The 17,543-nt window shown below is 37.4% G+C and overlaps 2 protein-coding genes across 12 annotated transcripts in view; one reads left to right on the top strand and one right to left on the bottom strand.

The window, feature by feature from the left end:
* Positions 1-17,543, top strand: part of LOC138325987 (uncharacterized) — a 69,823-nt gene that overhangs the window by 39,501 nt on the left and 12,779 nt on the right. For 9 of the 11 annotated variants that reach the window (XR_011208850.1, XR_011208849.1, XM_069272044.1 and 6 more), the window contains 4 exons: positions 15,701-15,741; positions 16,132-16,353; positions 16,511-16,686; positions 17,474-17,509. Coding sequence is in view for 9 of the 11 variants with exons in the window: in XM_069272044.1 (XP_069128145.1) it covers positions 15,701-15,741; positions 16,132-16,353; positions 16,511-16,686; positions 17,474-17,509 (475 nt within the window). In the remaining 2 variants the exon portion in view is untranslated. The remainder of the gene's footprint in view (positions 1-15,700; positions 15,742-16,131; positions 16,354-16,510; positions 16,687-17,473; positions 17,510-17,543) is intronic. The other 2 variants (XM_069272043.1, XM_069272040.1) reach the window with 1 other exon arrangement.
* Positions 9,242-13,108, bottom strand: LOC138325988 (putative ankyrin repeat protein RF_0381). The gene has a single exon (XM_069272047.1). The coding sequence runs from the start codon at positions 10,953-10,955 to the stop codon at positions 9,630-9,632; it is 1,326 nt and encodes a 441-aa protein (XP_069128148.1). The 5' UTR covers positions 10,956-13,108; the 3' UTR covers positions 9,242-9,629.

Here is a 17,543-nt window from a genome sequence, read left to right as displayed (position 1 = left end):
CCTCCTGCATAATGTGGACCAAACAAAAAATTAGTAGTCATCTGTATATCTTTATTATTTTACTGAAAGTTGTTATTGGTTTGCCCTTCTCCTCCCCTTAAGGAGGATGTAATGTTATACATCTTCTGAACAAAGCTTCATAACTCTCCCCTTATGCTGATGGGAGCAGAAACTACCACATTTATTGATGCTGTGAAACAGCATTCTTAGGTACACTCGGAGAGCCTGAGCACATCTAAGCAATAAAACCACTCCGCAATGAAAATTTAATGTTGTTCAGTTCATTTTACATATTACTTGATAGTATGAATAAATCGAACATCAGTATTCAAAAACACAAACATTGAATTTGTACATACATATGCACCATAGACGGTATGTTTTAAGTGTTCAGTAGGGACTCTATGATTTATGTATACCTACGCGTCATGAATGGTCCCGAAAATCACGAACAACGCATTCTTCGATGTCTTCCTTCGCGACAGACTTGCGGTGGAATTGGATTGTGTATTTTTTTTTTCAATTTTACATAATTCATGCTGCTGAACGATTAATGAAATGAAATGTTAGGAAGATAATTGCAAAAGAAAGTTCTTATAACGGTTATAGATGTTTTTGTTTCGGTTGCATTGACGAACTATATTTGATGATATTATTGCGCAGTAATAGTTAATAGTTATGAGGTTCCTCCCTTGTTCTGTTACTGGGAGCTAGTTGTGCCTTTTGTTTATCGACAACTGCATTATATTGAAAGGGAAAAAGTACAAAGTTTATCAACATAAACTTACAAAATATAATGATAATATAGATCTATATATATACGAGCTACTAAGAGTGACAAATGAACTTATATTGGCGTGTAATGTACAGTAGCCTTACGAAGACTTGCTAAAGTCTGATGAATTGCATGAAGTTTTCTTGACTTTATCGTTTCTTATAAATTCGAAAGAAATTTGAGTGTTATAAGTAACCAAATCATGTACCTTTTATTTAGCAAAAATATCTGGCCATGATTTATTATTATTCAAAAGTTGGCAAAGCAAAAATCACGATAATATGTTCTTCATAATAATATGTCGCCAACCAGTAGGCTACTGGGTCGCGACCAGTTATCGTGATTTCTTCGTTGTGTTTTTGGATTTATTAAAAAAGTAGCGACCTTTGAAGACTTCAAATTCGCACAAACTATCTATAGTCCAAGAAGTTTCGGAAATAGCATTCATTATATTTGAGATGAATCATACGAAATATTGGCAGACAATGCATGCATTAAATCGGACCTGTTCCCGACATCGACTGAACCAGTTATCGTGATTTTTCAACTTTTTGGAATTTTACGATGCATACGCAGTAAGCTTGATCAAAATGTATAATCTAAAAACAGATAGTGTTGTATAACTTCTCACAACAGATAACTTTGATATCCCATGGTAACATTATAGTTCCTCTCGGCGAAATCCATCCCATGCTCCTTTGGGGTGTCTTCACCGACGTTCGAGCATTTCGGCAAAAAAGCGGACCACGGATTGAGCTTGATCACGGATCGATTATAACGGTAAACCGGAACAAGGATGCATCATTTAATCAATCGAAAGAGCTTGATGTATCAATAAACAACAAACAAACAAAGATAAGGTTTACCAGGTATATCAATGAACAACAAAAAACTTTGTGATTTGTGATCAATGTGTTATTATCAATTTTAGCTCACCTGGCCCGAAGGGCCGGTGAGCTTATGTCATGGCGCAGCGTCCGTCGTCCGTCCGTCGTCCGTCCGTCCGTCAACATTTCCTTTAAATCGCTACTAGTCATAGAGTTCTGCATGGATTGTAACCAAATTTGGCCTCAAACTTCCTTGGGGGAAGGGGAACAGAACTTGTATAAATTTTGGCTCTGACCCCCTGGGGACAGGAGGGGCGCGGCCCAATAGGGAAAATAAAGGTAAATTCTATAAAACGCTACTTGTCCTAGAGTTCTGCATAGATTGTAACCAAAATTAGCCACAAACATCTTTGGGGGAAGGGGAACAGAACTTGTATAAATTTTGCCTCTGATCCCCCGGGGGCAGGGAGGCGGGGCCCAATAGGGGAAATAGAGGTAAATCCTTTAAATCGCTACTAGTCATAGAGTTCTGAATGGAATGTTACCAAATTTGGCCACAAACATCCTTGGGGGAAGGGGATCAGAACTTGTATAAATTTTGGCTCTGGTCCCCCGGGGGCAGGAGGGGCGGGGCCCAATAGGGGAAATAGAGGTAAATCCTTTAAATCGCTACTTGTCCTAGAGTTCTGCATGGAATGTAACCAAATTTGGCCACAAACATCCTAGGGGGAGGGGGAACAGAACTTGTATAAATTTTGGCTCTGACCCCCTGGGGGCAGGAGGGGCGGGGCCCAATAGGGGAAATAGAGGTAAATTCTTTAAATCGCTACTTGTCCTAGAGTTCTGCATGGATTGTAACCAAAATTAGCCACAAACATTCTTGGGGGAGGGGGAACAGAACTTGTATAAATTTTGGCTCTGACTCCCTGGGGGCAGGAGGGGCGGGGCCCAATAGGGAAAATTGAGGTAAATCCTATAAATCGCTACTTGTCCTAGAGTTCTGCATGGATTGTAACCAAATTTGGCCAGAAACATCCTTGGGGGAAGGAGAACAGAACTTGTATAAATTTTGGCTCTGACCCCCCGGGGACAGGAGGGGCGGGGCCCAATAGGGAAATTTAGGTAAATCCTATAAATTGCTACTTGTTCTAGAGTTCTGCATGGATTGTAACCAAATTTGGCCAGAAACATCCTAGGGGGAAGGGGAACAGAACTTGTATAAATTTTTGCTCTGACCCCCTGGGGACAGGAGGGGCGGGGCCCAATAGGGGAAATAGAGGTAAATCCTATAAATCGCTACTTGTCCTAGAGTTCTGCATGGATTGTTACCAAATTTGGCCAGAAACATTCTGAGGGGAATAGGAACAGAACTTATATAAATTTTGGCTCTGACCCCCCGGGGGCAGGAGGGGCGGGCCCAAAAGGGGAAATTAAGGTAAATCCTATAAATCGCTACTTGTCCTAGAGTTCTGCATGGATTGAAACCAAATTTGGCCAGAAACATCCTTGGGGGAAGGAGAATAGAACTTGTATAAATTTTGGCTCTGACCCCCCTGGGGGCAGGAGGGGCGGGGCCCAATAGGGAAATTTAGGTAAATCCTATAAATCGCTACTAGTCTTAGAGTTCTGCTTGGAGTTTAACCAAATTTGGCCCAGAAACATCCTTGGGGTTAACAGAATTCCTATAATTTTTGGCTCTGACCCCCTTGAGCAGAAAGAGTGGGGCCCAATAGGGGAATTAGAGGTAAATATTCAAATTCCTTCAGAAAAGAAACAATGAACCTTACTAGGCATTACAAACCAGGTGAGCGATACAGGCCCTCTGGGCCTCTTGTTTTTGTCTTTGAAGAGAAGATGAAAATTCAACACTGCACACTTAATTAGTATACTAAATTCAATATTTAAATGAAAAACCAATTTCTTTATTCATTTGTTTGAGTCCTTCATTCACAGCATCTATGAGTGGCCTTGGCACTTTGATTGACTAAAGTGTGTCTCGGCCAGGGGACATGAAACTGTGCTCACAGGGTCGAACACTCAACTAAAGGTCAAAATTGAAGGGTCAGCATAATATGACCAGGTGGTGTGTGTTTGTGTCTTCAGGGGCATGATTCATTTGGATAGCACTAAAAAAGGGCACAAGTTTCACTATTACATGGAGACACATATGAATATATCACAGTCTCATAAAAAATACAGACATCCACACACCACAACACAGTGCACATATGGAAGGCTGGCGTTAACTGACCTCAGCTGTTACTAGGACCTAATTAACTAAACCAAACCAAAATTTTGAACACTACAACTTCATATTAGGGTAAAAGATATCCCTTGGTAAGGTTTGATGTGTCATTGTGTCCTTTATCAAAAGTAGGTCACTGTACCATTCATGGTGACCTTTGACCTACATAATAGGAAAAACTTATCATAATGGCAGGAGACTGATTTGCTGCATTGCTTTCTCATTCATTACTGAGAAAAATTTGACACTTCTATTCCTTAAGTTGAGTATGAGAATGAAACAGTATATCTTATATTTTCTTTTGCATATAACCTGTTCCCTGTTCAACCAGATGCATACTGTGCATGGTTTCATTCTCTGAGTATAGTATCACTATTTTGAGTAAAGACATATTAAAGTTTATATAATGATTGATGTTTTATATTACCAAGCTTTGATTCTAGCTTAGGTAGGACTTCAATGACACTCAGTCCTAACTATTGGTACAAAATATTTATACCATATACCTGGTAATTAAAACTTACATACAGGTGATAATGAGGTTCTTTGTCCGACAGAACTTGATCAAACTTTCAGCTAAAACTAATCAATATTTTTGTTAGAAATGTTCCATGAAAAATAAATCAATAGATAATTACAATATACATTTAATGTGTATATACACACGAGCTGAATTGCTTGATATAAAATGTGACAAGCTGGAATCTGCAGGTGCATCGGCCTAAAGATCAGGAAAGTGTCGTATCTGTTGGCGATCAATATCATTACATTTAACACCACATAATGGATCAATTTGATTACGTTTAATGGGAAAACCTTTAGGAGATAGTACTGTAACAGTTATAGTGTGAGGTCACGGCCGAGTTGTTAAAGTGCCATGACATATTACCACTAGCCATTCACATCTGAGTCATGAGTTTTAAACTTTTATGGTTGCCAGGTACTGATTGTAGGTTGGTGGTTTATTTCTGGGTACTCCCGATTTCCATCATGAGCCTGTCTGTTAGAACTTTAGATAAATTAACCTGTACCTGTGTCCCAAACATGTGAGCAGGAATTTTCCAAAGGTTAAGGTGTAGGTTAACAATGCATTGTCACCATGGAATACCAGGTAATATCAGGTGACTCCAGGTATATCACACAAGTGAAATCAATTGTACTAATCAATAATCACTTGGTCAGACCTGGTGTATTGATTGGCTTTTTGATATCAAGTTAATACACTCCCAATACTTTTTATGGGAACGTACATCATATACCAGAAGGATTTCTTTACTGACAGGTATTTAGGAGTAAATGGGGTTTGACAAGGGGCTACAGTGGCCGAGTGATTTGTTTTAACATTCTACCACTACCTCTCCACCTCTGGGTCACAGTAGTTTAGTGGTTTTAAAAAGATCCTACACTGCTGACGATTACTTTTCCTCTATAAAAAAACAAAAGGCAGACAAATTAGTATTTTATGTTACTATAAAGTTTAAACCATTACCATTGAAAAGTTTGAGTTTCTTATTTTACTTCAAGATAAAAATATTAAAAACAATTAAAAATTCCATGGCACTATGCCCTATGTGGAATGAACTACTGATTATGCATCCACCAAAAGCAAGACGTTATACTATACTATTTTTTGTGTTAATCAGACGTACATTTAAAATATTAAACACCCGTTATTGTTCAAGCGATGAGTATCCTTTATACTCTGTCAGCAGCAACTTTAAGTTGTCAGACATTCTACCACGTAGTCCTCTGTCTCTAGGTTAATTGAGAGATTTGAAATGTTCATCAGCAGATTTTCCGATAAGAACTCTGATCTCCGCTCACCAAGAAAAAACATATATATCCCTAAATAACACTGGTTGCTATTGGGAGTTATAACAGACTTTAGCATAACTAATTAACTTTGATGAGATATGGTTGATGGTTTTGCAGTTTGGTTTTCCTTATCTTTACACTATACACATGTCTGTACAATAAAAGTGTAGGTAATATAATATGTAAAGTTTAATGCTAATAGAATATTCATGAGTAACCTCTTATGACTGGGTATAGAAATCAATTTCCTGTCCTTTTAATGGAATCTATATAATATATGATCCACAGCTTTGATGTGTCCTTTAAACAGGTATTGGTACCGTAGTTACTGGAAGGAGAGACAGATCATACAGTTATACTGAGTAACATTATATGTTGGTCTCCTCCTGCTTCTTGAAGTATATATCATATACATACAGTAGCCTAGGTTATGGTTGATATCGAATTTCTGGAAACAGTAAAGACTATACAGCTATATATATATCCCGTCATTGACAGAGTTGTCTGCTCTTTGTGGAAAATAAATCACTAGTTTCACGAATGATACATTATTTTTCACTAATTAAAAGTAGAAGATAAATGACTTTGTCTGCCTCACTAAAATGAATTTGTTGGTGTTTTACCTTGGGAGTTTACAGTGTCAAATTTGGTTTCAACATGCCCCTTCCATATGCTTCATTGATTTCATACATGTTTATTGGAATAGATTTTAAAGCCTGTACTTAGGAGAAAACAGGATGGATTACGGTGTGGTTGTATATCGTCCTTAGTGATACCTATGGAACTGATCTGCCGATTGATTTGTTTACCTGGAGGATCTGTACTAGGTGTGAATACATCAGTGTAAAACAGTCCAAATCAATCCTCAGAATACCCTATAACAATCTCTTTACATGTTATTGCTTTTCTTTAGAATTCTTACAGAATACAGACTGTTTAAAGAGGATGTTTTCTGTCAGTATTTTCAGTTGTCCATCGGTAAAGGTGTACAATAATCTGTCACTCTCCGTACATAAAAGTGAACGATAATCTGTCACTCTCCTTACATATAAGTGTACGATAATCTATCACTCTCCTTACATAAAAGTGTACGATAATCTATCACTCTCAGTACATAAAAGTGTACGATAATCTGGCACTCTCAGTACATAAAAGTGTACGATAATCTATCACATTCCTTAAATAAAAGTGTACAATAATCTATCACTCTCCTTACATAAAAGTGTACGATAATCTGTCACTCTCCTTGCATAAAAGTGTACGATAATCTGTCACTCTCCTTACATAAAAGTGTACAATAATCTGTCACTCTCCTTACATAAGAGTGAACGATAATCTATCACTCTCCTAACATAAGAGTGTACGATAATCTATCACTCTCCTTACATAAGAGTGAACGATAATCTATCACTCTCCTTACATAAAAGTGAACGATAATCTGTCACTTTCCTTACATAAAAATGTACGATAATCTATCACTCTCCTTACATAAAATGTACGATAATCTGTCACTCTCCTTACATAAAAGTGTACGATAATCTGTCACTCTCCTTACATAAAAGTGTACGATAAATTATCACTCTCCTTACATAAAAGTGTACGATAATCTGTCACTCTCCGTACATAAAAGTGTACGATAATCTGTCAGTCTCCTTACATAAAAGTGTACGATAATCTATCGCTCTCCTTACATAAAAGTGTACGATAATCTATTTCTCTCCTTACATAAAAGTGTACGATTATCTATCGCTCTCCTTACATAAAAGTGTACGATAATCTATCACTCTCCTTACATAAAAGTGTACGATAATCTGTCACTTTCCTTACATAAAAGTGTACGATAATCTGTCACTCTCCTTACATAAAAGTGTATGATAATCTATCGCTCTCCTTACATAAAAGTGTACGATAATCTATTTCTCTCCTTACATAAAAGTGTACGATAATCAATCGCTCTCCTTACATAAAAGTGTACGATAATCTATCACTCTCCTTACATAAAAGTGTATGATAATCTGTCACTCTCCTACGATAATCTGTCACTCTCCTTTCATAAAAGTGTATGATAATCTATCACTCTCCTTACATAAAAGTGTACAATAATCTGTCACTCTCCTTACATAAAAGTGTACGATAATCTGTCACTCTCCTTACATAAAAGTGTACGATAATCTATCACTCTTCTTACATAAAAGTGTACGATAATCTGTCACTTTCCTTACATAAAAGTGTACGATAATCTGTCACTCTCCTTACATAAAAGTGTATGATAATCTATCGCTCTCCTTACATAAAAGTGTACGATAATCTATTTCTCTCCTTACATAAAAGTGTACGATAATCAATTGCTCTCCTTACATAAAAGTGTACGATAATCTATCACTCTCCTTACATAAAAGTGTATGATAATCTGTCACTCTCCTACGATAATCTGTCACTCTCCTTTCATAAAAGTGAATGATAATCTATCACTCTCCTTACATAAAAGTGTACAATAATCTGTCACTCTCCTTACATAAAAGTGTACGATAATCTGTCACTCTCCTTACATAAAAGTGTACGATAATCTGTCACTCTCCTTACATAAAAGTGTAAGATAATCTGTCACTCTCTGTACATAAAAGTGTACGATAATCTATCACTCTCCTTACATAAAAGTGTACGATAATCTGTCACTCTCCTTACATAAAAGTGTATGATCATCTATCGCTCTCCTTACATAAAAGTGTACGATAATCTTTCACTCTCCTTACATAAAAGTGTCTGAAATCTCCTGCTAGCCTCTCTGGTCTCTGTCATATTCGTTTAGTGGTTAATGTGTCTGGCATTCTCCACCTTTTGTTCACCAATATGATGCCTATATGGATCAGTGACTGGCCGATGTAAAAATAACTGATTGCTTTTGGAACTCTATAAATAATTAAAAAACCCTGATTTGGTTATAGATGTGCAGGACCGAGGTGGCCTGCAGGACCAAGGTGGCCTGCAGGACCGAGGTGGCCGAGTGGTTAAGATATCATGACATATAATACCGAGTCCTCCATATCAGGGTTGCAAAGTTGAATCGACCTTAAATGACCCTTACTGTTAATTGGATGTTAAACTTAGTTATAGATGTGCAACAATGTTAAAAACTAATAAATCCAGTACAAGTTAATCAATTGAATACAGGTACATGTATACCTTAGATATGTACCCATCAGTTAAGTTTAATTGGTGTTTTGTAGCAACGATTAAAACTAATTGGATAGTCATGTATATACGTAGCACCTAGTTAACGAACTTTGCAGAGGTAACAATCTTGCCTTTCACCAAGACGGACAGAGTTTGATCCCTGATCGAATAGGAATAGGTATACAGAGACATCTGCTGTACCAGGTGGGTCTTCCCATGGTACACTATGGTTTCTTCTGTATTAGACAGCATACTGGGCCACCAAAAGGGATTAATTTAACTACCAGTTAAAATTACCTGTTTTAGAATTGTTGCAGAAATCAATAAGGTTTAAATTTCACTGCTTCAAAATTCCTAATTTTAAATGTGTACATGTATTAGCATATAAAAATGAACAAGAAAATATGAATTTTTGTGATTTAATCAAAGATCGTGAGTAACAAATTAAAGCACCAGAATTTTCACACAAACTTAAAATATCACAGAAATATTTGCACTAAAATTGCTATAAAAAGATTTGTGACAAGTTAAGGATCTACACACAGTGTATTAGAGTTCATGTCTGTTTTATATTATTTGATCTCTCTGTAAAACTCTTGTTGTAGTTACCAGTGTTTACAGATAGTTGTTCTGCAGAAAATTGATATTGTTCTGAATTCTTATATTAATATCTTTCTTTACCTGTGTCCCTTGTCTGGTCAAAATCACAGATAATCACAGATTTTCAACATAATCCACATAAAAATCACTATTTTCATTGAGACATATCACATTTTTTTATTTATCAGGTGTATCAGTCTGCGTACATTCTCTCCACAAGAACTTTTATCTCTCCTGTTTTGTCGTAATCCGTAGCAACCTTATTTTCTTCGTCCACAGTGGCAATATTAATACCGCCATGTACTAGACACATTGCTGCGTTTTTGTGACCACTCATGATGGCTGCGTGGAGAGCCGTCCTTTGTTTGTTGTCATAGCTGTTAATGTTAACACCACAACGTAACAGAAGACGCATACAGTCTACGTTTCCAATTCGCGCTGAATAGTGGAGGGGCGTTGAGCCCTGGAGATCACGGAGGTTGATGTTTGCCCCGTACTGTAGGAGTAGACTGGTCACGCTGACGTTACCAGAGTCTATAGCGTTATGTAAGGGTGTCCTGTTCCCTATGGTCAACATGTTCACATTGGCCGCATGCTTCAGAAGCAGTGACGTAATGTCGGGTGAACCGTTGGTGGTGGCGAGATGCAGGGCTGATTTACGAAATGTTGTCGTAAGGTTTACATCGGCACCATTGTCAATAAGCAGTCTAGTTATAGGATAATGGCTTATTGCACATGCCATGTGAAGAGGTGTCCGCCCCATTAATTTCTCTTTGGTATTCACATTGGCTTGACTTCGACGGAGAATCAGTTTCACCACGTCCAGGTAGCCTTCCGACACAGACAAATGTAGCGGGGTAGTCCCAGTGCGATCCTTACTACTCACATCTGCATTTTTGGAAATAAGTAATTTTGTGAGTTCGGGATGTTTATATCCAATTGTCATGTGAAGAGCATTCCTGCCAGAATTGTCACTGGAATTAACGTCGGCACCTTTTTCAATTAGAAATGAGGTCATCTTTAGATTGTTCTTAAGTAAAGACATATGGAAGGATGACCGACCGGTCTTGTCGCCGGTATTTATGGCGGCTCCACGTTCGACCAGCATCTCCACAGCTTTTAGACGATCACCAAGAATCAGTTTATGTAACAAGGTGTTACCACTTTTGTGGCACACCGTCTGATTGACATCTGCTCCGTGGTCTATGAGTATTTTGGCCGTAGGTAAGTTGTTATAGAGGATGGCCTTGAGTAATGGCGTCTCACCGTCATTGTCTCGACTGTTGATGTCTACTCCGAGCTCTAGCATGATGCGAAGTATTTGTGGCCGTATGCGTTGGGCGACACAATGAAGAGCTGTTGTACCTTCGGCCGTGATCGTGGTAAACATCTCGGGACAATGATGATCATACTTATTCATGACATTTACAATCTCATCCTCATCTCCAATCATTATCGCCTTGACCAGCGCCTCAGAGCCAGCCTCTAGTTCCGCGTAGTTCTTCATCAGGTAGGTCATAATCCACCAAACACTCCGAAAATCAGCAACTCAACGAAACATTTCCTACAATATTTTCAAAATTCTGAAGTCATTGCTCCAAGGTTGATGAGTATAAGTCTGTGCTGAAAATTCTCCAATATTAGTGTAAGTTAGGGATCAGTTATGAGTCATATTTGTGAAGAAGAAACACATCACAGATATTTAGTTGTTACTGTTAATCCACATGCCTATCTCTGTATACTCTGTCCTCTACTGTACTTTTTCCTCATTCTTTTTGCCCATAAATCCTGTTTATTGAGGAAATCTCTTCCAGAAGTACCAATGATAAGACAGCCCTAGATTCTGACGAGTCAAAATGGTCGTCAAGAGCCGTAAACTATCTGTCAAGATGTTTATGGTCGACACTGAAGCATTTGTTTTGTGGACCAGTCGTTATGGTTTCTTTAAGAGCTACTTGTTCGTATCTAGTCGTCCTTCTTAGATCTAGGTAGTATACAAACGATTAGGACACTTCATACTCGCTGTATATCCTCACAGACTTTGGTCTACTCCTACGCTCAATCCGTCATCCTGGCTCGACTCTCCTCGTACAACAATTGTTATCTGTGTTATGACATGTAGAAGTTATCCTTTTCTTATGAGAATTAAATCCTGCTATGGTCGAAAGCTTGTCACTTTTAAATAACACTTATCAGAATACACGTGAATAATTCTCCACATCAAGTTCCCTTTAAAATCTCTGTGGTATAGGAGAGTTTGATATCCCGTGTCTGCATTAACACAAAATTAAACATGACCACGTCAAAACGTAATTCTCAGGTTAAATATTGCAGCAGTACACTAAACACAATGATAAGGAACCATTAGACCCATTGTTTGTTGAGTGTGTAGGTATGAGGAGAAAGGTAGACAGTTGCTATTTTCCCACCTGAGTATGACGACAGATTAGTTGTGTTTGTCAATAGTCAATAAGCTGTCACTTTCTCTGCAAATCAATCTCCAAGTGTAATAACTTTCTCCTCAAGTGCTTTTACCTGTGGGTGATTGTTCTTCTGTCCTTGTTGGGTAATCCACAGCTCTCTAATGCTTTAATCCATAACCACCTGTATATTGTAGCCTACCCTGGTCATCAACATGGACACAAAGTGGTCTTTGTCCTGTATTACTGGAATCACTATCGGAGGGAAATCGTGTAACTTTCATACAAGCGTTTAGATCGTATCTCTGCACGTTATGATAGGCGGCCCTTTACATTATGGTGTTTGACTTCCCATATCACTAATCAATTTAGCATTAAATTTCCTTCAGGTGAACAAGGTGACGGCTATTGACTCCTGTCAACTTCTACCTGTGCTTACGAATAATTTGCTAGGATTTAATTTCGTCTATATACTGGTATTCTTTGAAGAAAGGAATCGTTTTCTTTCTGGACATTCTCCAATGTTTTAATTAAGAGAGGGAGTGTCCACTGTAGAAGTCTTGGACAGTCTGGTTCAGGCAAACAGCTAGGTAAACTTGTCCGTTATATGACTTTATCATAGTCTGCAATCTGCAAATGTCACTTTCTCACTTATCCTGTAATTTTGGAAAGTAAACTTGTCTTGCACACTTGATGTCTGTTGGCACTTGTCGTTAAGTATACACAGAGTTTGAGTGGTATATATAAAATAAACACGGCCAGTGTTTACCTAGGCCGGTACTGTTAGGATAAGTGATGTCCTCAACCAACCTCGAGACCTACCCTGATGTCCCCACCATCGGCACCGCACAGCCAGTCCACCCAGCTAATAACCCATTTAGGCAATCAAACCTGGACAACCCCGGACAACCTGGGTCTTTTTAACAGATCAACTTGTCTGAATTACCTGTCCAGCATCAGTATTAAGGTCAAGTCTGGTCAAGTGAGTTGACCGATGCCAGTTGAGTGAAAGTTTAATCTAGTGGCACTGACAGACTGTTGATTGTTATGATACCAATCAATAAGGTATAGATTTGTAATCTCCCAGTACATGTGTATCCATACCAAACTATAGGCTCGATAAATTATATAGATCCTTCATCCTACACATAAATCTTGGCTGTCTGTATTCAAGTGTTGTATTCCACTTCAGATCTGGGCGTGTCCGTGTCAATGTCTTCCCAATCATATAAATCTACATCCTCTGTCCTAAACTATTATTCCATGTCTATATATCTACACACCTGTCACACCTGTAGTACAGGTAGATAAAAAAGGTTTCAAAGGTAACATTTCAGATTTGATCATTTCTTTTTTACCTATAGTGATACTACATAAAATGGTTGTGTAATGATGAGAGAGATGCCGAGAATACCAAATTGTATAAATTATAAACTTTTGACCATAATAATGTAAAAGGACGTGCCGTTTAAATCTCCGGGCTTTATATAAAGGTATTGAGGTCTTTTACAGCCGTTATTGACTACAGAGTATCTGGCATATGGTCGATAGTATATTGCTCATTGTATGACATTTTAAAGGATTTAATTCTACTACCATTAATCTATATAAATATGGCTCATGTAAATAACTAGCTCATATGAACGCTGGAATCAAAATTGTCGTGAATTGATAAATTTTCATGAATGTGGGATCAGATTTATAAAAAAAATTAATATAATGTTGTATTGTGAAGGGTTGGTTTTACCTGTAGTTAACAAAAAACTACTCAATATAGGGGTTGGATGTCTAGATCTCGGGGTTATGTGAAAGAAAGTAATAGCAGTCGATGTCCTCTACAAGGTCTGATCACAAATCTTATGTGTCCTCGTCTTTACAAATATTTTTGAATTAGATATTAAGAAAAGTATTGGATTCATTCCAAGACTTAAAGTAGTTTATGATAGAGGTACATGTATTATTGTTGTTTTCATTTCTTACTCATTCAGCTGAAATTTATTGTTATATGGGGCAAATGATATTAAAATCTGTCTTTGACATACTGGTGTATCAAGGTCATTGGTTACCATGGTTTTGTAGGTTAGAGGTCACGGTCAATGTAGCACCCAAATAATGGTGCTATTTATCATACATACTAATTAGATAAATTTGTTATTATAATACATTATTAATCTTGAAAACACATTAAGTAGTTATGTACCAATATACAAGTCAGAGATACACAACGATCCAGATTAACAATCCATTATAGTCTAAATACATTGATTACTGTACAGCAAAAAAAGGACAGGCTTATAACATCACTTGGTGACTGGCAATAGGATTAGTGTGGTCACATGTAGGTATATAGCTATTGATTTGAGGAGTTAATCAGAGTAAACGGAATTTTCTACCACCTGAACACAGTAATGCAGGCTATTCAGACCAGTAACCTCAACACTCTGACGAGTAAGACCAATCGCTCATGCACTTATATTTCCATTCTACTTTCAGTTTCCCGTTTGATCTATGTTAAACCAAATGGGCAATATCTGGCTATGAACTCCAATCTGGTCAAGCGTATGAATATTTGACGTTTCCGCTGCGTCACTGAGAATGTATACACTGTATACTTACGCCTATAAATAACGGTCAAATATTTTTAAAAGTGGTTTTAAAGTTGTGCGGTCTATGAAATCTAATGGTATTATCGTATTGACAAAATAACATGTATAAAAAATATTATCGCATAATTTTCATTTGTTAGCTTGTTTCAAACCGTTTTGTGTTGAACTATATTCAGAATCTGATGCTATGGCTGTTCCGTTTATTGAACTTGGTGACGTCAACACTAGCGCAAGCGGGAAATTCAAAAGATATACATGTATAGTTTTGAATTTGAATGAAGTAATAAACTGTTACCAGATTGGACATACAGTTGATATGAAGCCCATCCGTCCGAAAGATAAATATTCATGGCGCCCTAACGGGCGCCATTCTATTTATCTTCCTTCCGGATGGGCTTCATATCAACTGTATGTCCAATCTGGTAACAGTTTATTGCTTAAATATTCCACTGTTAAAGCCAATAAATTGAATACCTAGTTTTTGATGAGTCTTAGAGGAAACATTGATTTTGAATAGGTTCACTCACTGTTGAATTCTTGCATTCATTAAAAATACAATAAAAGCACATTAAAAAAAACCAATCCTGAACATGTACCATTATTCTTCATTTAACCAAGGAACAATTGGTTTGATACATCTAACATATAAGAAAAGTCATGTACCAGTATACTGCAGTTAGCTAAATAAAGCATGAAGATGCTCCATTGCTGACAGTGCATAAACAATACTTATCATTTGAACAATAATTAGTGTTTAATCGTGTATATACACTGTATATGTGTCTTATTAACACAAAAAAAAAATAAAAAATGATTCATTTTGCTTTTGGTGCATGATCGATCAGTATTTCATTCCATATAGGACCTATAGAACCACAGAATTTGTTCAAGGTGCAATTATTTATTTTTGATATGTTGCATTAAAATTAGAAGCTCAAACTTTTCAATGGTGGAAATGGTGTTTTTGATAGAAAAAAAGTACCATTTGTCAGCGGTGGAGCATCTTTAAGCTGGGAATTTGTGTATCTGTCATTTGATATTTGATGTCTTACGGAGACTTTTGAGTCTCATTTCAGGAATACCCTATCAGGTATAGACAATTATATACCTACAATGGTAATTTATGTTCTGTTGTAAAACAAGAAATTTCTGTGAATTTCTTCTGAAATACAAGTATGTAATAATTAATGTGTATTTTAAGGAATTTGGTAATGTAACAATGCAATCTGTCTTTACAGAAACGTCCCGCTGGCCACACTCACCCAGTACAAGGTGCAGGGTAAGTCACTTCAGCTACACTACAGTACCATAGCTTTAACACTATATATACTTTCACCTAGTTTAATTCTTTTAAAAAGGGATTCTGATAGATTTTAATTAAAAGATACAAACCTTAATGTGTCAAAGTCACGCACTTGTCGAATTGGTACCAAAACTCCTTAAATGTGTTAAGTCATTGGTTCTGTGTTCACTTGGGTTTTATTCTAGTATTTACCAACAACATTATCCATATCAAAGTGAGTTTGTGAGTGATACAAGTTTGATAAAAAAGAGGTTTAGTCTTATGTATTTTACAAAATATTAAATTTGTTTAGTGTCCTATGGGAATTATAACAATAACATCATTAGTTTTTAAGAGATTATGTATTTTTATTTGCTGGTTTTACAGTGAGAATAAAGAGAATCACATGACAAATGGTAACCATGACAACCACCACCATGTCCAGCGTCCACATACCAGTGCTGGTCACCACATAGAGCTACAGTTGTCTATCCCGGGGGATACTTCACTGGACACGACACATTCCAGTGACACATCTCAAGCCACACCAAAAGGTCACCGCTCCTCCGCTCGCCATCATCCCTCACCGAGGTTTGGACCATTCGCTGGGTAAGACAGCTCACTTTGTTCAATGTGGTTTGTATGTATGGAGAAATTGTTGTTAAAATCCTTCAAATAAGTATATTTAGAATTAAGCACTCTTCTTAAATATTTGTGAATGAATTTGAATCACATCAAAAATGAAATATTTTTGACAAATCTTCAGGAAAAAAGTTGCTACTGCGAGGGCAAGACCTTTCAGTGCAGTGGATGCCTACAGGTACATTGTTGCTCACCCCATTAGACCGTCACTGACTGAGAACGCCTACAACACTTCATATCAACAACAACGCACCGAGGCCTGGAAACAATCTGTACAGGCGCGGGCACAGCAAAATAAAGGTACAGAATCAGGGAGAGGTTAATACAAATAACATGGACGCGAGGGTGGGAGGTAAAAATGTGCAGGGGCACAGCAAAACAAAGGAACAGAATCAGGAACAGGGGTACCAATCTGCAGGGGCCTGGAAAATATGAAATAAAAGAGTAGGGATTAGTGAGAATATCACATAGTCAATGATGGGTGGGATGTTACAAAGTCACTGATTGGTGGGATGTTACAAAGTCAGGCATTGGTGGGACATTACAAAGTCAGGGATAAGTGGAATATTACAAATCCAGAGATTGGTGGGATGTTACAAAGTCAGGGATTGGTGGGATGTTACAAAGTCAGGGATCAGTGGAATGTTACAAAGTTAGGGATTGGTGGAATTCTACAAAGTCAGGGATTGGTGGGATGTTACAAATTCAGAAATTGGTGAGATGTTACAAAGTCAGGGATTGGTGGAATGTTACATAGTTAGGGATTGGTGGGACATTACAAAGTCGGGGATTGGTGGGATGTTACAAAGTCAGGGATTTGTAGAATGTTACAAAGTGAGGGATTGGTGGGACGTTACAAAGTCGGGGATTGGTGGGATGTTACAAAGTCAGGGATTGGTTGGTTGTTATTCTGAATGAAGTATTCAAAATATTACTTGATCTGTGACTGTTTGTCCAACATTTCTTTGCTAAGGTTAAGATTATGTCACAGAAAATAATATCATTCTATTTAACCTTTCTGGTGTTGTTGAGTTTCTACCTATACATTGTTATACAGTAGTATACACTATTTATGTAATGACAACAGGTGCATTAAGTTTTGTCAGCGAGGAAAATGACGAAGGTAAGGCCAAGTATAAGTTTGATATTTTATAGGA

The sequence above is a fragment of the Argopecten irradians genome, chromosome 6 (assembly GCF_041381155.1).
Source record: "Argopecten irradians isolate NY chromosome 6, Ai_NY, whole genome shotgun sequence".
Taxonomy (NCBI): domain Eukaryota; kingdom Metazoa; phylum Mollusca; class Bivalvia; order Pectinida; family Pectinidae; genus Argopecten; species Argopecten irradians.
The sequence above is the reverse complement of the archived record's forward strand: the minus strand, read 5'-3'. Positions and strand labels throughout refer to the sequence as shown.